A 24722-nucleotide genomic window follows, 5' to 3' on the forward strand; every position below is an offset into this window, starting at 1 on the left:
TTTTCTTAATTAAAATTGTATTTTCATTTGAAGAAGAAAACTTGTCAAGCCATTTCCTTAGTATCCGAACTTAGTAGCCACACTTTGGCCTGGAGAAATATTTTAAATGATCTACATTAGATACCATTCAAGAAAATTACATAGTTCCTATTTAAAAACTTCCCTCTTTAAAATTCCTGGGTTATAAGTCATGACGATGCCAAATAAATATATAAAAAGGGGATACATAAATAACTACATTAAAACTCCCACATTTAATATCTTCACAAAAAAGAGAAAATTGCAGTGAATTATTAATAGACTTTGAGAGCAGAGGCAACAGTGTTGAATATTTATAAGTATTAAACACCAGTTTTAACCTTGACCTTATCCTTTTGAAAAAATTGCCATTATTATTATGAGACTATTTCTCCAAACATGTTTGATCTTACACGGTAGAACTGTTTTGTTTTTTAAATATAAGAAAAATTTTATATGTAGAAGTCTCAGATAAAAAATTTAAAAAGTCTCCCTTTTGAATGGTAGCATCAAAAGAGCGATTTAATCGTGACAATACTAGTGAACCATCTGACCACACCCTCCCTGAAGATAGAAATCTTGGCCTACAGTCTTGCATAAAAATCCAGAGAGTTCTCTGCTAGCTGTGTGAACTTGCATATCAACCTCCATGGAGGCATATGCCACTGGATATGACACACCCCTCCCATTCTTTTTTTTTTTTTTTTTTTTTTTTTTTTTGCCTTTTCTAGGGCCGCTCCCGCGGCATATGGAAGTTCCCAGGCTAGGGGTCTAATCAGAGCTGCAGCCTACACCAGAGCCACAGCAACACCAGATCCAAGCCGCATCTGCAACCTACACCACAGCCCAGGGCAATGCCGGATCCTTAACCCACTGAGCAAGGCCAGGGATTGAACCTGCAACCTCATGGTTCCTAGTCGGATTCACTAACCACTGAGCCACGACCAGAACGCCACCCCTCCCATTCTTGGTAAGGCCATCTTCTTATTGCTCTATTGCTCCTCTGAAGGCAGAACAGGTTTGGCTTTAGGTTCACAGTCTTGCCTTATATTCAGAATCCTGCAGTCATTCTCATGACCTCTAAGTTTCCTAACTTCAACTCTGAAGGTTTTCTTGACCATTTCAACTCGATCACTCATTTCTGTCAGAAAAAAAAAAAAAACCATAAGTGGATTTTAAGTATATAAAAAGACACTCAACACAATGATAAAAAAATAGAGATTAACAGGTTGCAGGGTTTTTATCTTATGTAATTGTCTTAAGATCTCCAAGTTTTTCCAAATTTTCAAATGTTGCTTTGAGAATTTGATATATTTAATTCAAGCTGATAAAACATCTTTGGAAAGTAATTTGGGAATAATTAAGAAATAAAAATTGTACCTACTTATTATAGGCTGAAGAAGTCCTCCCCTACCCTCCAAGTCCATACATTGAAGGTCTCCCCCCCTGACAATATTTGGAGACACAGCCTATCAGGAAGTCATACAGGTTAAATGAGCTCGCAAAGGTAGGGCTTTAATCCCGTAAGACTGAGGTCCTTTTAATAGGGCAGAGAGACCCCAGAGCATGCTCTGTGTCCCCATGTGCACAGAGGAAAGGCCTTGTTAGGATACAACGAGAAGGTGGCCAAGAACAGAGGTCTCACAAGAAGCCTACGCTGACAGCATCTTGATCTTGGACTTCTGGCTTCCAGAACTGCGAGAAAATACGTTTTGGTTGTTTAAGTCATGCAATCTGTGGTATTTTGTTATAGCAGGCTGTGCTGACTCATGTAATAATAGCTTTTGACCTAGAAATTCCGATTATAGGTATTTTCTCTAGATAAAGATACGGAGACAGATTGACATATACCTGCTACTATATATAAAATAAATAGGTAATGAGGACTTATTGTATAGCCCAGGGAAATCTGCTTAATGTTGTGTAATAGCCTATATGGGCAAAGAATCTGAAAAGGAATGGATATATGTGTATGTATAACTGATTTACTTTGCTGTACACCTGACACTAACACACCCTTCTAAATCAACCATACTCCAATAAAATTTAAAAAGAAAAAAGACCCCCCCCCAAAAAAAAAGATATGGAGACTCACATGGGGATGCTCATTACAGCATTTTTGTAACTGTAAAGATTCAAGTTGTATATTGTAGATCAGCTCGCTCAAATTTTATTTCCCTCCTATTCTTTGAAGTCAGGAAGCTAACAGCTTTAATTCCTAGACACTATTGCAGCTAGGGCTCTGGGTACAAAATGCATCAATTATTTAGATGTGTTCAAAGCGGGAGTTGGCGGTGTGGTGGACACCATCTTCCCGCTTTTACTCGATAATGGCTTATGGGAAGCAAAGTGGTGGAAATGTACAGGTTTTTGCTGTTGCCGTGGTTTGAGAGACAGTCCCTGCAGGAGTAGCATTCCAGGATCCATCCCCTGGCTTCCTGGGTGTTGAGAGAAGGTTGTGGGGCAAGCACTGTTGACATCTTGATTTTGGTCCAGCTTCAGAGGTGGTCTCAGAGTTACCTTAGCTGGTCAATCTCCTATCATTTTGGAAGATACCTGTGAAAGGCCTGCTGAGAACGTACTCTTTTTAGCCTTTCTAATTGTTTCATAAGCCCCAATTCCCTATATGGTATCTCTGCTTGCTTAATATACATACAGCTCTTTCTTTCTTTTTTTTTTTTTTTTTTTTTTTTTGTCTTTTTGCCATTTCTTGGGCCGCTCCCGTGGCAGATGGAGGTTCCCAGGCTAGGGGTCGAATCGGAGCTGCAGCTGCCAGCCTACACCAGAGCACAGCAACGTGGGATCCGAGCCGCATCTGCAACCTACACCACAGCTCACAGCAACGCCGGATCCTTAACCCACTGAGCAAGGGCAGGGATCAAACCCGCAACCTCATGGTTCCTAGTCGGATTCATTAACCACTGCACCACGACGGGAACTCCAGCTCTTTGTTTCTTATACTGAACCCTGACCAATCCATGTCCAATAAGGAAATGACTAGATTAAGTGCGATATATTCATGTAATGTGTGTTAGTTAAAGGAATGAACAACAGCTTCATGTGTCAACAAAGTCAGGTATGATTAAGTAAAACATCAAATGAGAAAAGCAAGTAGCAGACTACGTATAAACAACAAATATATAGCTATCTATACACACAAACCAATAATATGTCTTCGGTGGGTACATATGTTTTTACTTGGCATAGGTATCAAACTGTTATCACGGTTCACCTTTCCACAGAGGGAGAGAGGATGTGGGCAGCCAACAGTGACTTTGGCTTTTATTCAAATGCATCTAACCCTTTTGGCGTTTCTCTAAAATTTCAAGGAGAATACATTCACGTTTTCATGCTTTAAAAGGATTAATTTTTTTCAAAGCAAACAACATTTTAGTGTAGTTGATTTACAATGTTGTGTTAGTTTCAGGTATATAGCAAAGTGATTTAGATCTCTATCTATTCATCTACCTATCCATCGATGACTATATAGAGATATTTTATCTCCTTTTCTGCTTCTTTTCCATTATAAGTCATTACAAGCTATTGAATATCGTTCCCTGTGCTATACAGTAGGACCTTGTTGTTTATCCGTTTTATAGACAGTAGTGTATATCTGCTAATCCCAACTCCCAATGTATCCCTCCCCAACTTTCCCCTTAGAGAATTAATTTTTGCCACCAAAACCAGTAATTTAAGCATTGTGCTTCCTGAAAATAACCTATTATTCTGGCTTGTCTTTCAACTATTTCATCACCATTCTTGTGTCTCCCTGGACTGTCAGGTTAGTGCTCTTCTTATTTCTCTCTAATCTATCCCCAATCAGCTTAGATTTCCTGGCCCTTCCTTCAATCATTCTAGTCATCAGCCCTCTTGCCCCTTTGTTTCTCTTTTGCATGTGCTTTTCATGCCCTAACGTGGACAATTACGACTGTTTATTTTCTCAGTATTCACCCCTGAGTGCTGTTGGGAGACAGAAATGCTGAACATGACAAACTCTTCTCGGAACCTTCAGTCACCCCCCTCAACTGGGTCCTCACCAATGCTCACTTCTTTTACTGTGTTTCTTTATTCACCTTTCATTCTTCCTGCCGAGACTATTTCAAAAATCAGATGTAACTCAAGAGTTCAGAGAAGACTCTGAACCTCGCTTGCATAAGCTCCCTCCTCACTCTCAGCAGTGACTTTACCTCCTATTTTATAAAGAAAATGGGAGCTTCCAATGGTCAGACATACAAGCCCTCTCCCTCCTGCCTCCATGCAGTCTCCCTTCTCTCTGCAGCCATGCTTATCTCACTTCCGAAGACGGGGAAGTTGTCAGTCCTGGAGACAATCTCTGGAGCTGTTGAGTCCATCTTGGGAATCAAAACCTGGAAACAAAACCAACGCTCTCAAGTCAGCAGACAGAAAGGGGAAAACACTTGGAGCCTTAGCGACGGTGTTAAATATTTTATCAGGTAAACGTGAAAGTGTCCTTATCAGAGACTCTATGGTTGTTGACTGAAAAAAATAAATATCTTTAATGTTTCTTTGAGTCATCCTTTTTTTTTCTTCTTATTCATATCCCAAATCCCTCTATACTCTGAAAAAAAAATGCTGATTTCAAGGAGACTTGAAAATAGCTACATAGGATTCCACTCAGTAATTCCTTTCACCCCAATGTGCATCCCTTTGGGAACACAATTTAGTGTGGACTGTGAGATGGGGGTTCCTGTTAGACGTCCATATTATATGGGGAACAGAATTTCTTATCTACTATGTAGCTGGAAAAACTAAAATTCTATTTTTCTGGATTGCCAAATGCCATCAGGACAAAAACTCATTTCATATATTTGAATAGTTATTTCAGTTTTCTTTTTTTCTGATAGAGAGGTTGATCTTAAATACTTAATCTACTCACTACGTATAGATGCTACCACAGCTTTTAAAACTTGAATCAACTTTACTGAAATATAATTTATATTCAAGTAAATTTCACCAAATATAAATATACAACTTGATGAGTTTTTTTTTTAATTATACACAATTGTGTAACCCCAACCAAAACAATGATATAGAATATTTCCATCAGTCAGAACACTTGGTTGGTAGCCATTGGTCATATATAAAACCTGGATTCACAAAATTTGGCTTAAAACCATAATAAATTTAAATATAGTAGATTTAAAGAATTTTTTTGTGAATAATTTTAAACAAATATTATTTCTTTTTACCCTCTTCTTTTCCATGTACTTAAACAATTGTAGGTGGGTTCCCTTGTGGCACAGACGGTTAAGGATCCAGCATTATTACCGCAATAGCTCAGGTTGCTACTGTGGTGCAGGTTCTAACCCTGGCCAGGGAATTTCCACATGCCGTGTGGGCAGCCACACACACACAAAAGCCTGCAGTAATTTTGTGTCTCTTTAAGTGAGGGAATGAAAAGGGCTTGGGTATAGAGGAGTATGTGGAATTTAGTATAAAGTTGAGTCCTTTACATGAATGCATGAGCAGATAGCTGTGTTAACTGGAAGATAAGCTGCATGCTAGGAAAGGAAGAGGACTAATATTGAGTCTACCCTGGTAGACATTGCATATATCATCCCATTTTGTACTCACAAATAACCCACACAATATTTTTTTCATCATTATACTGATTAATACACACGGGCTCAAAAGGGAGAGGTAGATTTCCCCACGTCACAAGGTTATAAGCGGTACAACTGAAGTATAGATCCAGCTATCATTACCAAAAAATGTCCTCCTTCTACTACTTTACATGATTTTCCAGTATATTTGAAATAAAAAGGGCAATAAGTTCTTTAAAGATATAAACTCTGCCTGTGTTTATGTATTTCCATTCCTTTACTCCATCAGCATGTGTTCTGTGTATACTATGAGCCACACAATATACTTGGTGTGTGGGATACAAGGGGAACAAAACTGACAAGAACCTTGAAGAGTTTGTAGTCTAGACAGGGTTGCAAAAGAGTAGCAGTGACAATATAGTGTGATCACGGTTTTCATTGTTTCATAATGGCAACTTTACTTCTGAGTATTAAGTCTGCATTCTAGTGGGAAAGACAAAGGGTCAAACATGAATGCCATTAATCTATCTCTTTAAAACATTTTAATCAGGAAAAGACGTAGTGCTTTTGGAAGCCCCAGTGAGCAGCCATCCACTTACATCTCACTAGCTAGGTCAGTATCACTAGCTGCAGTCTGGACATTTGAGGTTTTCAATCAGAAAAGATCTGGATTGGTTGGCAAGATAGTAAACGGACAACTAGTAGTGTTCATCCTACCCACCATGTGAACGCTTGATTAAACAATTGTTGAAAATTTCTTCCGAGAATAGTGCAAAAATATTCGTTTTAAGAAAATGTGGGAAATGTGATATCCAGAAAAAGGATGGATTAGACCATATGCAAGGTTACTGTTGGATATTTGGGAACTTTCTTGGCATAGACTATGGGTAGTTATAACAAACTAACCCCAAGCTAACTTGTATTACTGGATGGTAAAAAATAATCATCCACGATGCTGCCTACCAGCCATGATCCTCCCTTCTAGCCATGATCCTATTCATCCACTTAATGAATATTTAATGAATTAATGAAATCCTGCTCCCATCCTTATTCCCTGTCACCCTAGTTGCTGTTATAGGTCCCCCCCACCCCACCTGCAAAATGTGGCACATGATGGATCATACAGTTTTCACCAGGAACTTGAAACTTGAGTGGGTAAGAAAACCCATCTTTTTGGTTGTATTACTTTGTATGGATGATTGATTGTTGCAGAATGAGAAATAAGAAAGTATGGGACAAAGTCTGAGTGAATATGGGAAGTTGTAGAAAGTTTGTGGAAAAGGAATTTTATTTCTTGCAGTCAAACCTGACTAAGATTTATGTACTTGCTTTAATATTTTAAAAAGAAAAATTAGCATTAGTTATTACACTGAAATAAGACTAAAATTTGGTCTCTGTTAAAAATGACAGCATTTTCTTGGATTATTGTTCTGCTCTTAATAAGAGGTTATAAGTGTTTTTGTTTTTTTACCTTATGAGTAATCTGCCCAGAAGTGTAGATTCTGTATCTTACAAGTCAACTTTAAAATCTATTTCATTATTTTGCTCAACTCTATTTTTCTCCAGGTTCCCAATCGCAGCAAATGGCATGACTATCAAACTAGGTACCCAAGTCAGAAATCTAGATGCAAAGCTCTCTCTTTCTTCCCATCCCCATCATCTAATACATCAAAAGATTCAATTGATTCTGCCCTCAAATATACCTGGAGACTGTCCAGAAATACACATTTTGGCATGTTCAGCACATTCTGTCCCTGCAGTAAGGCAACAGAACATTCCAAACCATACTAAGATGCAACTGTATTGATTTGCCATAAGACATCACTTTCACAGGGATGGAAGACTATTCAATGTGCATTCTGTCCATATCAGCAGACCAGTGTGGGTATCACAAAGTGATTTTTGAAATTGAAATTGGATTCAAGGAAGAGTAACTATTTGCTTAATGACATTAGGCTAAGTTAAATACTCTCACATACCCAGCTTGTCATAGAAGTGACACAATCCTATAGAAACCCTGCTGCCTGGAAGAAGGCAATGACGAGAGAATGTCTGAGAAACAGAACCAGAGTCCCAAAAGAACTGTGCCTGAAGCTTTCTGTGTTTCTTGAATTTCCGCTCAAGAGAGCCAGGAAATCCTTCATTGTTTGTTAGTTTGAGCTAGGTTTTCCTTTGAAAGCATACCTGAATTAGCACGACACTTGATGGGTCATCTTATCCATCTCTTTCTTCATTCCTTATTTTAGGTCACAGTCTCTCCATCTCCTCAACTTGGCCATGAAATAGTTTAGCGTTAGTTCTCAAGGATATGGTTCTGGGTCTTGCTGCCTTCTTTACAGGTGCTGCTGAAGTACCGGATTGGAAAAAGACTCTGTGTGGACTGTGCCCCAGAGGCAGTCTGGGATGGTGGGGCAGAATGAGAGGAAGGACTGCAGTGATCTCCTTCTCTTAGGGATGGGCTGTCTCTCAGGAGTCAGTATCATTTTTGCTCGTCTGTGTTGAAGGAATAAAAATGGAAAGACAGCTAAAGAACAAATGATTGAGTATAGTAAACTATTTCAAAGACTTTCTTTGCTATCATCATCTTGTGTATTGTCTTGGATCAGAAGCAATTTCTACCCAAGTTTTGAATTCCAGGTCTGGAGCTGAATAACCAGGTGTGTGGGATTTTTGCCTCTGCTTAATCTGTTTTCATGTGCACTTATGAGAGGTCTTAGAATTGCTTAATTACCAATAACTGAGATTAGAATTCTAATTGTGCTAATATAAAAATTTTATCAAATTAAAATTTGGAAAGTTGTTGGAGCATTGATGTTTTTCCTCGATAAGAAAGCAAATTTAAGGAGTTCCCATCGTGGCGTGGTGGTTAACGAATCCGACTGGAAACCATGAGGTTGCAGGTTCGGTCCCTGGCCTTGCTCAGTGGGTTAAGGATCTGGCGTTGCCGTGAGCTGTGGTGAGGGCTGCAGATGTGGCTCGGATCCCGCGTTGCTGTGGCTCTGGTGTAGGCCGGGGGCTACAGCTCTGATTAGACCCCTAGCCTGGGAACCTCCATATGCCACGGGAGTGGCCTAGAAATGGTAAAAAGACCAAAAAAAAAGAAGAAGAAGAAGAAGGCAAATTTAAGACATAGAAATACCATTTTAGGCTATATCCAAGGAAAGATAAGATGTCAAAATATCTCCATGGTAGCACTTGTTTTGTTTTCAGTTGAAACTAAGAGGAAACCCAATAAATATTGACGAACAACAAAGGGGATTTATTTGCTCTCTTAATGGGAAAGTGTAGTAGTTCTTGCTGTAGATGAAACTTAATAATTCTTGCTTCATCAGTTTGATGGCCATGAAATACACTGAGTCAAAAACATGCCAAATTGTTAACTCTAAAATATGAACCCTATTAAAATTGTTCTGAGGAAAGCCCCCAGAACCATGGAGTCACAATGGCATTTGTTTCATCAACTCTATTTACCTTAAGTCAGCACTGTCTGTGTTCTAAAGAGTACTAGTTTTTTGCAAGGTCTCAAGAAAAAGAAATCCACAGCCAAATCCGTCTTGGGATTGTGGAGTGGTTAGCCACGTGGGCTTCTAAGGCAGAAAGCTTGGGTTGGAATCCTGGCTCCGTCAGAGACATATTGCTCACTGTCATGAAGCTTCATTTTTCTCACACACAAATGTGGCACAAGAGAACATTTGTTCTGGAGATGTAGGTATTACCTGGGATAACATACCATTGTACCTGGTCCTTATGGAATGCAGACTATGTGCCGGGCACCTCTCTGAGAACTTCATGCATGTAATTTCTTTAATTCTAGCAACAACCCTAAGAGCTAGGTAATATCTTCATTTTACAGATGAGGAAATTGAGGAACATAAAGGTTAAATAACTACCTAAGATCACCCAGCTAATAAGCAGCAGAGTCAGTATGAATCTAAAACCCTTGCTTTTAACACCTGTGCTATGCTTCTTCTTATTTGATGGTGAAGAAATGTATTTTAATATTAAACCTAGCATTTTCCTTAACACATCTGCTCACTAAATAGTCTATTTGTAATGCTTGTTAACATTTAGGAAAGATTTCTGTCATAACTGTACCTGGAGAGGTGACTAAGCAAAGGAAAGCATCTCAGCAATGAGGTACCAGTGCTTCCAGGACATAAAGTAGATCCAGCCTCAGGGAGAGCTGTATCAAGAGTCCAAAACCATCCAGGAGAGAACAGAAGTTTCACTACCCCAATGGCTGTGACCAGTCTCCTCTTCTGGATTCTTTGAAATATGTATGTTTGTTACCTGTTGATCATTCAATGTGACTCTCAACTTCAGAAATTTCCAAAAGAGATCTTTTTGAGATGATTTGCCAGTTTCTAGTATCAAGACATAGTTTCTTGAAAAGTAAATCAAAGGAAGAGGTCTTAATGTCAACCTTGTCTTTCCTTTATTCACTGCTTACCTTCAGCAGACCCCCCGGCCCCATCAGTTGTAGCCTGAGATAGAAAATCATGTGACCCAAGGCTTGGCACTTTTGTTTAGAAAGAATGGCTCATGGTTATTTTGTTCAGAAGAAAACTCTAGGTGTGGCAGACACTTATGATTCGTGAACTATTTAGTACTAAACCTTAGAATAATTTCTTGCCAGTACGAAAATGAGTGTATATGTGTTTTGAAGTTTTAATCACTGAATACATTCATTATATCAGTATATGTTGAAAATAAAATCAATGTTATTTACTTTTAAAATATTTCAATTTCAACAATTACTTTTTGAGTATCTATAACTTGACAGATGTAAGTTTTAGCGCTGGCATTATGCAGCAAATGAAACAGAGATTTTAAAGTCCCTACCTTTCTGCAAGATACATTTCAGTAGATGGAATCTGACAAAAGAATAAATATAAAGTGTTTCAAGTGGTCATATGCATATGAAGGAAAATGAAGCTGGGTGAGGGAATTAGAGTTGGGGAAGTCACTGCTTTATAGGATGGCCAGGGAAGGTCATTCTTATAAAGTAATATTTGAGCAGAGACCTAAAAGCAGGGAGGAAACAATACCATTGGACAATAGCATTCCAGGTGGAAGTTACACTACGTACAAAGACCCTGTGGCAGCTTAATTCTTGGCAAGGTCATGGTCGTAAGTAAGGAGAAGAGTGCTCAATAGATCAGAGAAGTGATCTCATAGTTAGTTATCACCTAGGCCTTTGGCTTTTCATCTGAGGTGGATGGAAAGACACCAAGAAACTCATGTGAGCAAAAGAATCTCTCTTACATTTTTGAAGAGCTACTCTGACAGTTCTATGAAGAACAGACTTTAGGAGGACAGAGGAAGTGGCTGAAACACCAGTAAGGAGGCTGTTATAACAATCCTGGCAACAAATGATAGTGGCTCAGAGCATTAAGGAAGTGATGGACTTCTGGATAAATCCTCAGGTTGAACCAACTGGATTTCCCGTCTGATTAGAAGTTAGGACTTGGGCTGTGTGGTCCTGCTTCCCAGACCACAATCGCCTGGGCCAGAGATTCACGGCCAAGAAAAAATAAGATTGCTATAAGAAAGGCCAGTTTCCTTTAATTCAGTTTTCTAGAGATGAGGAGCCAAGACGACCCCAAGTTTTTTGGCATAAGCAATTAGAAGAATGATATTGCTATTTACTGAGATGAGAAAAATGGTAAAAAGCAGGTTCAAGGAAGGGCAGAATCAGCTCATATTTGCGTGTTAAATTTGGGAGACCTACTAGATATCCAGATGGGAAAGTTGAGCAGGCAGTTAGATGTCATGACTGGAATTTCAAGGAAAGTCGAGGCAGGAGGTAAAAAATTGGGATCATGAGTATATAGATGGCATTTAAAGCTCTAATTGAGTGAACTCACCAAATCTGTAAAACAGAAGAAATCTGAACATTGAGTCTGTATTACTCCAAGTTTGGGAGTTTGAGGAGATTGAAGGGGAACCAGCAAAAGGGACTGAGAAAGAGCAACCTGTGAGTTAAGAGAGAGTAGTTTTAAAAGGTTTACAATTTGCAAACAGATATGCATATGAGGATAACTAATCTCTCTGCTGAAATTATGTAGCATTTAATATTAGAATCAGTAGAATAGCAAGTATTTTAGTTTCATAAAAGGAAAAAAAACTATCTTATATCTGTATCTCTGCTTCTGTAAAAGCAGAAACAAGCTGATTATTTTGGATACGTTAATAAAATGTGCTAAGCAATTTTAAGGCAAATTTGAATAAGTCCTCAGACAAAACTAACATTAAAGTAAAAGTCTCAAATAAAGTCTAAAATAAAATAAATGTAAAAGTCAGATCAACTAATATTTAAATAAAATTAACAAGTGTTCCCAAATTTCCCTCTCTTGAGAGAAATTTGAGTTTCTCTAAATTTTCTGCTCAGTATGTTCACCAAAGAGACATATACAAGTAGTTTCAGGTTTTCAGGTTTTTCGATTCTGATTTTTCCTTGAAGTATTATCAGAATTATAGTGGAAACAACAAAGAAACGGTAATTGCAATCTTATACAAAACCAATTTGGTTTGGATTGTCACTTACAAAGATGTCTTTCATTTAAAGATAAAACATTAGAAACATTTCATCCCAGAAAATGAAAGTAGAATTGGGATGTGTTTTGATGTTACAGCTAGGAAAAGGTTTTTATGAGTGCTGTCAGAATTTTCATCTTCTCTTAGGTTTTTGAGTTAATATAATATATACCCAGATGTGGAAACACTGCTATCCACTCTATTCATATTCTTTTCGTGTCTCATTCTCTCTTATTTTTCAGTTTCAGAGTTAACACACATAACCAAATATATACTAGATTGGAATATTCTAAATGTCCCAAGGTGCTTATTGACCTCTATTAGCCTGTACTTACCTTTGATAAAAAATGTTTTATGTCTATGCTTTGTGCTAGCATAGACATAAAAGTAAATGATTTTTTACTGAGAAAGACATGGGTTTACAGCATGATGTAAACATGTGATATTAGTAATAAAATAATAGTACTTCTAACTTCTGTGGGTGTAGCAACTTTGCTGATATTCTCATCCCTTAGTGCATTACCTGGAATTCAATACAATTTTGTTGAATGTTTTAAGAAATAGTTCTATCTGGAGGCAATGGAGAAAGTTTAGTAGAGGTATCAGCTAGTTATTAAAACATGAGGAACTTTTCTAAGTGGAGAAGGGAGGGTTGTGGAATCCAGGCAGAGACAAAAAGTTCACAGACAGACAAGGAAGTTTGAAAGTGCAAAGTCCTCATGAGAGATGTGGGTCTGATGTAGGGTTCCCCAAAGATCTAAAGGACTGAGAGAGAGAAATGTGTGTGCTAGAGTGAATGCCAGTGCTTTAAGGTATTGTACCCTGCTCCCTTTTCTTGCATGCATATCCACTTTTCCTGATCTGGAAGCCAGATCCCAACCTACACATCATACTGTGAATATTAGTAGTCCAGCTTGCAAACACAGAGCTCTGAATTAGACATCATCTTCATCAGAGTGAATGTGTAGTAAAGAGTTAACTTGGAAGGCCTGGGACTATTAGCTTAAGAAGACCTGATTGGAAGGATGGCCCTTGCCTGGTATCTGGAAGGTTGGCTCTCAGACATTCTTAGTCAACAGTTACCTGATGAGGGTGGTTCGTTGTGCCTAGACTTTATAAACAATATAGTTTATACTAAACATCTGTGTGTGTGTTTTCTCTGAGAGTTTAGAATTATGGAACAAGCTGGGCAAAATATTCTATGTGATTATCTTCCAATAAAAATATTGGGTGCTAAGTCTCTCTTGAGCTTCCCCGAGAGACAATACTTTGAGAATGTTGCTCCAGTTCATTTCTGCAAAAATTTAGTGTGTCCTGTGAGTCTCTGGAGAACTTTTGGAAGTTTGCACCTGGTTTCCTCTAGACTTCTCCCCATTTGCCTTTTCTTTTTTCTGATTTTTGCTTTGCATCCCTTCACTGTAATAAACTGTAACTGTGAGTATTGCTGTAGCTGATTCTGTGACTATCTCTATTGAATCACCAAACCTGAGTGTGGTCTTAGGGACCGTCAACACAGGGACCTAAGAGAAAAGAACAAGCCTACAAACATAATCCACATCAGCTATTTAGAAAAGCCAACTGAGTTTTGCTTTATATATACATACTGAGTTCTTATGCTCTACATATGAAACTAATATTATGTGTCAATTATACCTCAAAAAAACCAAGTCTTTCATTAAAAAAATACATTCACCTGAAGTGAATGAAGTAATACTATAGCTTAAAAGAGAAGACAAACAAAGCAAATCACTCAAGAAACCATCTAGATAATCCAGAACAAAATAAGAAAGAATATGAAAAGAAAAACAAAACAATTACTCTGGTTAACTTGAGAAATAGTTAAGAAAATAGTTTATCGAAAAAAATCTTCAAAATAGATAAATCAGAGAAAAAGGTGCTTGGAAATTGATCATGTCACTGAATAATTAAAAATCACTTTCAAGGCATTATTCCTTAAGATAGAGAAAGCAGTCAGGGAATGGAAAGTTGGAGAGAAGTAATTGGACATAGACAATAACTGTGGATGGTTCTAAATCCTCTAAGAGTTCCAGAATGAGAAAGCCAGAAAATTAGAGGGGGAGGAATTTTCAGAGACAAGGGAAGTAAGTTCTAAGGGTTGAAAAGAGATGTGGATCTTCAAATTAGGATGTTCACTCTGAGCAGAATACATGAAGACAGATCCAGAGATAGAAATATCATCATGAAATTTCAAAACATCAAGGATGCAGAAATGATCTTAAAAGCTAACAACAGAGAGGAAAAAAAAATGTCCACCATATCAGAATGTGATTTAGACTGGCATCTGATACCTTATCAGCCAAATTAAATTTTAGAATGCAGAAAAAGCAAATCCTCCAAACTTCTAATTAAAATTATTTCTAATCTTGAATTCCATACCCAAAGTGTTAATAAAATAGGTGGACAAATTGTGTCTTTCCTGGAATGAAAGATTGATTACTTACTTGGGGATTACTCTGAACAAAAGGAGGGAGAAAAGGAAATTATGTACCAAAGGAAATGATGAAGCTGACCCAAGAATCCAGTGAAAAGGATCTCAGGGATGGCAGTTTTACAAGAGTACCAGTCCAGTTACATTAAATAATTACTGAATATTCATTTAATGTTCATTAATCACATTGAATCAAATGTGATTAGGAAAAGCAATGAAGTAGTTGGCAAGAGACCTACAGCATACTTAAAACTTTAGGTATAGGTGATATGAACAGTAAGGCATATTTCTTCTCCCAGTAAGGAGAAACACAGGAGAGAAATGTAAAACTTTATAAGATATTTATGCTACAGATAGGAGGAAAAGTAAAATGTGGTGAAGTATTTGAATAGTAACAATGTGTAGAAGGAAAGAAAATGCTTTTGGTCTGGAGCATCTTCTTTTATGGAATTTTGATGGTTTCAGCATACTAACTTGCCTTGAGGTGAGTCACATTTAAATAGCCATAGTACATAAATATTATTTATTATTCTTCAACTTTTGGAATCAACCCAGAAACAAGGCATGGGAGATTTCAAAATGATTATAGGATAAACAATAGTGGGATTGCGTAGTGTTCACTGATGTATTTCAGGCATCACAAATCTTTCTGGGCATAGAGTAGCTGCGCAGTAAGTATCTTTGACTGAATAGATAAAACTAGACACGAACACACAAAACAATCCAAAAATCATAACTGCTTAGGAATTAGAAATATACTTCACCACATTTTGATAGAAGAAATTTAAAAGGAAAAAAGCAAACTATCTAGAAAAACAGTCACTATGGATTGAATATTTGCATTTCTCCAAAATTTACATGTTGAAATTCTAAGCCCCAATGTGATGGTAAGACCTTTGGGAGGTGATTAGGTCATGGAGGTGGAACCTTCATAAATGGGATTTGTACGCTTATAAGAAGAGACATGAAAGAGCTTGCTTGCTCTCTGTCTGCTCTCCACGAGGTGAGAATACAATGTGTAGACAGCCTTCTGCAAAGCTGGAAGAGCTCCCTCACCAGACACCTTGATCTTATACTTCCCAGCACCCAGAACCATGAGAATCAATGTTTGTTGTTTAAGCCACTCAGTCTTTGATACATATGCCAAAACCTTTCAAACTAAGACAATAATAGAAGAAGACATCACCCCAAAGCCCACAGACCTGGGGAACTCTGTAATCATCTGGAAGTGCTGGGCGTTGCTTACCTTCATCATTAGGAAGAGAGATGAACAACAGAACAAAACAAAATAATTAAACATACCTATTAAGAAATTGGATACAGGAGTTCCCGTCGTGGCGCAGTGGTTAACGAATCCGATTAGGAACCATGAGGTTGCGGGTTCGATCCCTGCCCTTGCTCAGTGGGTTAAGGATCCGGCGTTGCTGGGAGCTGTGGTGTAGGTTGCAGACACGGCTCGGATCCCGCGTTGCTGTGGCTCTGGTGTAGGCCGGTGGCTGCAGCTCCGATTGGACTCCTAGCCTGGGAACCTCCATATGCCGTGGGAGTGGCCCAAGAAATAGCAAAAAATGACAAAAAAAAAAAAAAAAAGAAATTGGATACATAATAAAAAATAGTAAATATTAAGAAATTATATAATAAAATCTGAAATAGTGAAAAGCAAAACAATAGGATAAAGTCAAAGGAAATACAAAGGCTACTTTTGTAAAAGTCTAAGGAAAACAGATTACACTCCTCATCAGAATGGTAAAAGAGAAAAGAACCAAATATACAATTTTAAGAATGAGAGAGGGGAGTCTTCATTGTGGCTCAGCAGTAATGAATGCTACTAGTAACCATGAAGATGTGGGCTCGCTCCCTGGCCTTTCTCAGTGTTAAGATGTTGCTGTGAGCTGTGGTGTAGGTCGCAGATACACCTTGGATCTGGCGTTGCTGTGGCTATGGTGTAGGCTGGTGGCTACATCTCTGATTTGGCAGTTGTAGCTCTGATTTTACCCCTAGCCTGGGAACTTCCATATGCCACAGGTGTGGCCCTAAAAGGCCAAAAAATAAAAAATAAATAAAAAAATAAAAAGAATGAGAGAGGAATCATAACCAGAAATACAAAGGAGACTAAAATAATTACAAAAGAATGTTTCAGAAGCTCTGTGTTTACACATTTGGAAAACTGCAGGAAGTTAATAATTCCTGGCAAAATATAAATGATCAATGTTTGTAAGAGAATGGCAAAGAAAACCAAAAAGATTAAAAAAAAAAAAAAGGCAACAACTAGAGTAGACAATACAATCTGAAAGCTGCCTAAATAGCAATCAGTGAAAAAGCCCACAGGAGAAACACACTCTTTTACTCTGCTCCTCCCTGAAACTCCAAGAAAATCAGAGTAAAAGAATTTTTTTAAAGGTATAAGCCTTCAAGGACAGAAAATGGAGGGGCGGACAACAAAAAATTAGACAGGAAACCTGGCGACACTGAAAAAATGGCCCAACAGTACCTGACTTATACCTAAGAAAGCATATGTCTTCAGGAGTTGAGGGAAAAGTGAGACAGGTAGCCAAATTTCCACTTGATAAACCTTCTGGAAATGGAGGTGCCAGGTACCTTTAGCCACAATGTGTGGGCTGAGGAATAGTAAGATATGCAGGTACCTTTCTTTACCACTCTGCTCTTCCCAGGAGAAGATGGGACACGAATCAGACCTATTGCTGTTGTGGATGCAGGCAGAAACTATCCTCCTGAATATCAGTGGAGAGATCAATTATTGCCCCGCTTTGGGAAAGCCAATCTCATCATATATACTAAGACATAAACCATATCTATTAAAATATCTAACAAATTTAAAAACTGACTTCTATTCCTTAAAAGTAAGAGGACCAGTCTATAACAACTTTTTTTTTTTTTTTTTTTTTTTTTGTCTTTTTGCTGTTTCTTGGGCCGCTCCCGCGGCATATGGAGGTTCCCAGGCTAGGGGTCCAATCGGAGCTGTAGCCACCGGCCTACGCCAGAGCCACAGCAACACGGGATCCGAGCCGTGTCTGCAACCTACACCACAGCTCACAGCAACGCCGGATCCTTAACCCACTGAGCTAGGGCAGGGATCGAACCCGCAACCTCATGGTTCCTAGTCGGATTCGTTAACCACTGCGCCACGACGGGAACTCCTATAACAACTTTTATTATAGCAGTGTGTATGTATAATGGCTGAAACTGGAAAAGATCTGAATGCATAGCTAGAGTTGACTGGGTGAATAAATTATGAAATACTCATACTGTGGGATATTATGTAGCTAGTACAAGTAATGAATGTCAGCCATCCATGTGCACTTGGTGGGGTTTTTCAAAGTATTTCCATGTCTATAGGTAAAAAAGGTCTGCAGACAAAAATACAATTTCATTTATAAAACAATGATGTTTTAAAACCTGTATTTATATATGCTTTTGCATTTATATTTAATCTTATAAATGTTCAGATTTCATTGTGTGATCATAGCATGTTTAAAACTGAATTTGGGGGACTGAGAGGCCAAAGTGATCTGCAGAGAAGTGACTGGGAGTTGGTAAAAATATCGCTTTGCTGTTGCTGAATACAGATTCTATGTGTGTCAGATGCTCTGGGATGTCAGGATAGAAATTCTGTCCAGATGTAAGACTAAGCAAAGAAGAAGAAAGACTCAGCATGCAGAAAATGAAGCCAGAGAACTAACTGGAGGCTGTGGCAGGTCTTCTCCTATAGCCCTGGGGAAAAGACAAAACAAGACATCCCAGAGACTTGGGCAAAAGAATCCAAGACAGCCCAGCCGCCCTGTAGGAGTTTTGGAAGGAACTGCCTGCTTTAGCTGCTTAAGCTTGAGCCTCCAGATCAGGAACAGTGATGACAGTTTCTAAAACCTGCTGGTTTGTGGGGCCAACCCCAGTAGACGGAGGAGCTGCACTGCCATGGGGCTTAGAAGAACAAAAGGTAGCTGGGAGCACTTGACATGGTTTGATCTAAACGTCAACATACTGGACAGAAAAAATGAACACATTTTATTCTCAGGCCCCTATCAGACCTATTTTTAAAGTCTTTCATATCGACGTCTTCTGAATATGACAATTTCCATTGTGACTATGAAAAAAACCTTTATCAAAAACATTTTTGTGACTTACATTGTTATTTGATGAAATTACTAGGCATTCATTTGTATTTCAAAAAGAAATTTTCTACAAAGGTTTTCTTTATTAGTATTTTTAAAAAATCAATTGAGACTACAAAAGCAGTGACTCATATTTTATCTTGCATTTATTTGTCAGTTCAGTTGACAATTGAGTAGCTTTTAAAAAGTAATTGATGTTCGTGCTTTAGGTATTGAAATATTATGGACAGATCATGTGAGAGAAAGTGAAGTGGCTTTTGCCTTTCATTAGTATCTATAAATGGGGAAAATCAGAATATGAAGGTGGTAGAGACTCTAGTATATGAATGTATAATAAAGTCAAAGTCTTGAAAATGAATAGCAAGCTTTTCAACAGAATTAACTTTTTACATGGTATTACATTTTAAATTCACAAAAGAAAAATATTCAGAATAATTATGAATGTTTATATATTCACTTCTGTAATTAATATATAGGTAATTTTGATTTTCCAGTGTTGTTAGGTTTTGCTAACACCTCAGTAAAAATGAAGCCATTTCAGTTTAGTGTTAGAATTCAGGTGTTTTTTCCAACTTTAAAACATTCTGGAGTTCCCGTCGTGGCACAGTGGTTAACGAATCCGACTAGGAACCATGAGGTTGCGGGTTCGATCCCTGCCCTTGCTCAGTGGGTTAAGGATCTGGCGTTGCCGTGAGCTGTGGTGTAGGTTGCAGACGTGGCTTGGATCCCGTGTTGCTGTGGCTCTGGCGTAGGCCAGTGGCTGCAACTCCAATTGGACCCCTAGTTTGGGAACCTCCATATGCCGCGGGAGCGGCCCAAGAAATAGCAAAAAGACCAAAAAAAAAAAAATTCTATCTCAACAAATTTTTTTCCTTCAAATGTACAGTGATATGCAAATAAGTATATTAATTCATTTTTAATACACTTCCCAACAATATTGTTTAAAAACACCTCGTTATAGGGGATATTAGAGTGTAGTGATTAAGCACGTGAGATCTGGATTCAGAATGCTGCCATTAAATCCTGCCTTTGTTCCCTTCCCAGCTAGGTGATAATTCCTCAACTCCTCTAAGCTCAGTTTTCTCATTTCTAAAGTGGAGATAATAATAGCTGTGAGAACTGAAAGAAATAACCTGAGAAACACTTAGCAAAGAGCTTCTGAAATAGTATCAACTGAGTACTAGTTACTACTAAGGAAAGAATGTGACACCAATGTTTAGAAGGCCGCCTGGGAACGTGCTATGCTCTAACAAGGCTTACAAACTATCTCCAAGCAGCTTCTGCAATTAAGGGCCACGCCGTGGAGTGAACAATACACTGGATTTTATAATACACTGGAATCTGTCTCTTACAAACTATATTACTTTGAAAAACCTATTTAAAATAGCTACACAGGTCACTTTACAGTACTACAGAAAAGATCAAAGTGGATCATATACATGAAACACATAAGATTTCATCTTCAAAAAAGCTGAATATAATTGTCACTGACATGTTTCCACTCAGGTTTATATCTTTGTTTTCTGTTTTTGTTTTGTTTTGTCTTCTTAGGGCTGCAGCTGCGGCATATGGAGGTTCCCAGGCTAGGGGTCTAATCGGAGCTGTAGCCGCTGGCCTACGCCAGAGCCACAGCAATGCCAGATCAGAGCTGTGTCTGTGACCTACACCACAGCTCACAGCAATACCGGATCCTTAACCCACTGAAGCAAAGCCAGGGATCCAACCTGCAACCCCACGGTTCCTAGTCAGATTCGTTAACCACTGAGCCACTCCAGGTTTATATCTTTGGATGAGGGCATTATTTCTGAAACTTTATTTATTTATTTTTTTAGGCCCCTATTCAAATGAAATCTTACAAAACTCCAGTTGGAAATAGATCGCTCTGAGTCATCAGTAACTTGATTAATATGGGTTAGTGTAGCTCATTTTTGGTTTTTCAGGTCCATAAATTTTTCTCTAGATTTCTTATATTTTCTTTAAAAATCAGCTCCAATAACATATTTTCTGTAGGAAGAATATATCTAGGCAAATTATATTAGTCTCAGAGGCCAGTGGATTAAAACAAAACAAAAAAACACCCAACCAAAGTATTTCATAAGGAGGATGTAACAGAAAGAGCTAGTTACAGAGGTGTTAGGCTAAAATGAAAACACAGCACATGGGTTACCAAGAAATAATATCTGCAGGAAACAGCCATCACACAAAGGCTGGAGAAACAGACAAGAGATCGGGGTTATCAGCAGCTAGAAACTTGGAGGTCGAATTTTATGGAGATGAGCTTGAGTCCTCTAAGTATGGAGGCTTCCCTGGCTGCTGATGTCTTTTATGAATGACCAAGATGAAGGTGGTTCAAGAGTCTTGAAAAATGATGGAAGTCGAAACCAACTCCTGCTGCTGTGGCAACACCCCATTTATGAGAAGCACTGTCAAGATCAGCAAGCAGACCACAAAGGAGGAAGCCCCTGTGTCTTCCTCTTGCCTCTCAAATCTCCTAGTATTTTCTTTTGATAAAAATGAAGTCCCAGACTGAGTCACAGAGAAAGTATAAAAGAGTGAAATTGGAGCTGAGAGATAATAGCTTAAAAACTTGCACTGAGAATGTGTTCGTTTCCTTCTTTACATTCTAGTTCTGCAGCACTTTGCGCCTACCTTGTTGATATTTTCTACTTTGCCAGATTGTATCTCTATTTGGGTATGTCGCTCAGCCACTGGACTCAGTTCGGTATAGTTGACATGCATTCAATGAACACTTGTAGAGTGGCGGTTATGTCTAACCAGTCAGATGATGGTGATATAAAGATGAATATGATGCAATTTTGTTCTTATAATCTAGGCTTATAACCTGATGTTTTCAATACAATGAAGCAAACACAATGATTGCTCGGCTACTAAGAGACCCAGAAGAGGAGCAATTAGTCAACCTCTGGCAGGAAGGAATAATTAAAAAAAAAAGACATGAGAAAAGGATGCTGGAATGGGACTTGAGCTTAACCTTGAAAGATGAGGATAGGTGCAGAGGTGAGCAGCCTGAGCAATGTGGTTTTATTAGAGCATAAAGTGTGACCTAAGGAATGAGAAGAGACAGGGCTGGAAAGGCAGGCAGGGGATTGTGCCTTATTTCTACATATAACTCCAATAATTTTTGTGATGTCAGGCATCTAATGAACACTTGATGAACGATGGAATAAATGAGGTATCATTCAGAACATGGTGTGACATATAGATGGTGATAAGTTGTAAGAGGCTGCAGGGTTATAGCTTGCCATTAAATGTCTGAGGAATCAGAGGGCTAAAGATGGAGCCATGGAACCCCACATGTAAACTTCACGATCTCAAATAGCAGGTGTTCCCATGATGAAATTGCATGAAATGGCTATGACCAATTTCTAGACAGTCAGTAATATTTCTGAAGAAGGATTTGAAGTGCCCAGAATAGGAAGAATAAGCATGAGAGAAAACTGTAAAGGAATGTAAGAAAATGTGACTTCAGTATTGGCTCATAGTTTGTTTGAGGTTGCAGGTCGAGCCAAAGTATGATACCATTAGACGGACAACCCACCCACAGGGTGCTTACACCTAGAGAGAGAGAACAGACGTTACATTGACCTACTGCCCTCTAAAGCCCTTACTCATACACACCCATACTTGGCTATTTCATATGTAATTTCCATGAAAATGAGAATGAAGATAATTTTAGAAATGTTTCCTTGAAAAATTAAGGCCAACTGTTTGTAATATTTAAATAAATGAAGCAATGACTGAAAAAAATGAGAATACAGCAAATCTTCATACCTCATAAGTAGTCAGCTAATATTTTTTTATCATGAATGGATAAAATGGATAACATTTTGTCTTTTTTTTTTTTTTTTTTTTTTTTTTTGTCTTTTTGCCATTTCTTGGGCCGCTCCTGCGGCATATGGAGGTTCCCAGACTAGGGGTCCAATCGGAGGTGTAGCCACCGGCCTATGCTAGAGCCACAGCAACATGGGATCCAAGCCGCATCTGCAACCTACACCACAGCTCACGGCAACGCCAGATCGTTAACCCACTGAGCAAGGGCAGGGATTGAACCCACAACCTCATGGTTCCTAGTCGGATTCATTAACCACTGCGCCACGACGGGAACTCCTGGATAACATTTTGAATTTGATTTGTTTTAGCAATTTTTACTTTTAGTTTGAAAGCATTTCCTTGTTAATTAAAATTTTGTCTCCTGATGAAACTGTTTAACCTGGTTAGCTGATCAAAGGGAATTAAATTTCTTCAATGACTAAAGACAGAATCTCCTGAAATACATAATTAGGACATATTCAGGCTAAGAATGAAATCAATATATGAAAGTGAGAAAATTTAATTGCTTGTTTTGAAGAGTCAAAAATGCAAATGTGACTGTATCTTACTACGAATCCCATGAATATTTTTAAAGTAGTTGTAAGTCAAAGTGGATTGAATTATCAAAGATAATGCATTTTCATGGTAGTTAGATACAGAGTAATTTTTATAAAGAATTGTCCTAATGCCTGTTTTTTCTCTCTCTCCAGAAAAGGCAATAAGTTCAAGAAGGGAGAGGAATCTAATTGTTATCAAGGAGAAAATGGTTATAACATCTAAAGAACTGTTTTAAATGTTCTTTGGATGTTATAGAGAAACTGTATAACATCTGTTACAAAAAACAAACTGAAAAAAACCTCTTTCTGATTTTATATTAATGATATTAACCCATTTTCTATGAGATTAATTGCAACTATTTTTCCCAGAATTAACTGACCTTTTACTTTTGTTCTTAATGTTCTCCGGTATGAGATTTTTATTGTTTATGAAACAAATCTTTTTTTATGCCCATAATGAATGGGAAAGCCTCTAGTGTTTCGCTGTAATGGTTAAGTCTTCCTATACTAGTTTCTCCAGTTACTATCTGTATAATGTGAAAGTTTCTTTAAAATCAGGACAGTAACGTACTTTCTAGTACTGTTGAAATAATTAATTTAAATAAATGTCCAATAAATGACAGAAGCTACTAAAATTATTCTAAAATATGTTTTTACTACTGAGGAAAGATTTTCCTTATGTTAAGAATATGTTTAGTACTTCCTAAAACCACTTAAAAAATAATAAATGGCTTTTGAATGATATTCAATATCTGATAAGCCAAAAGCAATTGATTATCGAAAATGATTTTAAGAATAAATTGCTGAACTTGTTTTAAAAACTAAGATGTCTGAATCTTTATGCAAATAAAATTGTCTTCATAATTCTTTTCTGTATCCTCTACTGATTTAGGTTTAGAATTATTTTAGACTCATCAAATTAGTTGGGCAGCTCTTTTTCATTTTTCTTGGCCTGGAATAAATTATGCTAGGATCAGAAATGGCTCTTTAAAATACTGAAAGCTCATTCTACAAACCTATGTGACCCAGAATCTTTTTTTTTGAGCAGTGAATGTTATAATTACATAGTATTTCACCCCAGTTCTTTTATATAGTTTAATTAGTAGATATATTCCACCGTCAATTATGGTAATTTTAAAATTTCCACAAAAAACATCTATTCCATTGAGATATATTAGTTTAGATTTGTATATGGCAACATTTTAAATGAAACCAACCAACTATTATTAACTGCTTTTTCAAATTATTTTTAATTTTCTCACTTTTTATAATTAAAGTTATCTAATTAACTTTTTCAATATACTCATTTTATAGAGTTAATTTCAATGTTTTCCTGATTTCTAGTTTTAATATGCATACTATAGATGATTTATTTTTAAATTATTTTCCCTAGAGCTTTATAGAAATTTTAAAATGTCTTCCTAAATATGTATGTATGAATGGTTTTTTTCTTTGTTAAATAAGAAAACAATTGAAGTCTATTTATCTCTCTATCCATATGGTATCTTATGTTTGTATGGTTTGTGCCTTTGATCTATCCGGAATTTGTTTTGATATAAGGTGTGAATTAGGATCTAACTTTTTTCCCCCACTAGGAGTACTCGAGGGTTTTAATGCTATTTATTTAATCAGTCTT

General features: G+C 37.6%; 1 protein-coding gene across 1 annotated transcript in view; it reads right to left on the minus strand.

Annotated features, from left to right (window-relative positions):
- Positions 1-868: 868 nt before the first annotated feature.
- Positions 869-24722, minus strand: part of LOC102158069 (uncharacterized) — a 532572-nt gene continuing 508718 nt past the window's right edge. Inside the window, exons 6-7 of the mRNA XM_085023887.1 lie at positions 4313-4385; positions 869-1159 (exon numbers count right to left, since the gene is read on the minus strand). Coding sequence (XP_084880013.1) covers positions 1011-1159; positions 4313-4385 — 222 coding nt within the window. The 3' untranslated portion in view covers positions 869-1010. The remainder of the gene's footprint in view (positions 1160-4312; positions 4386-24722) is intronic.

This window comes from Sus scrofa, chromosome 4 (assembly GCF_054392235.1).
Source record: "Sus scrofa isolate SSC_HxYL_T2T_F1_AM1 chromosome 4, Sscrofa_HxYL_maternal_Yorkshire_Landrace_v2.0, whole genome shotgun sequence".
In the NCBI taxonomy this organism is placed as follows: domain Eukaryota; kingdom Metazoa; phylum Chordata; class Mammalia; order Artiodactyla; family Suidae; genus Sus; species Sus scrofa.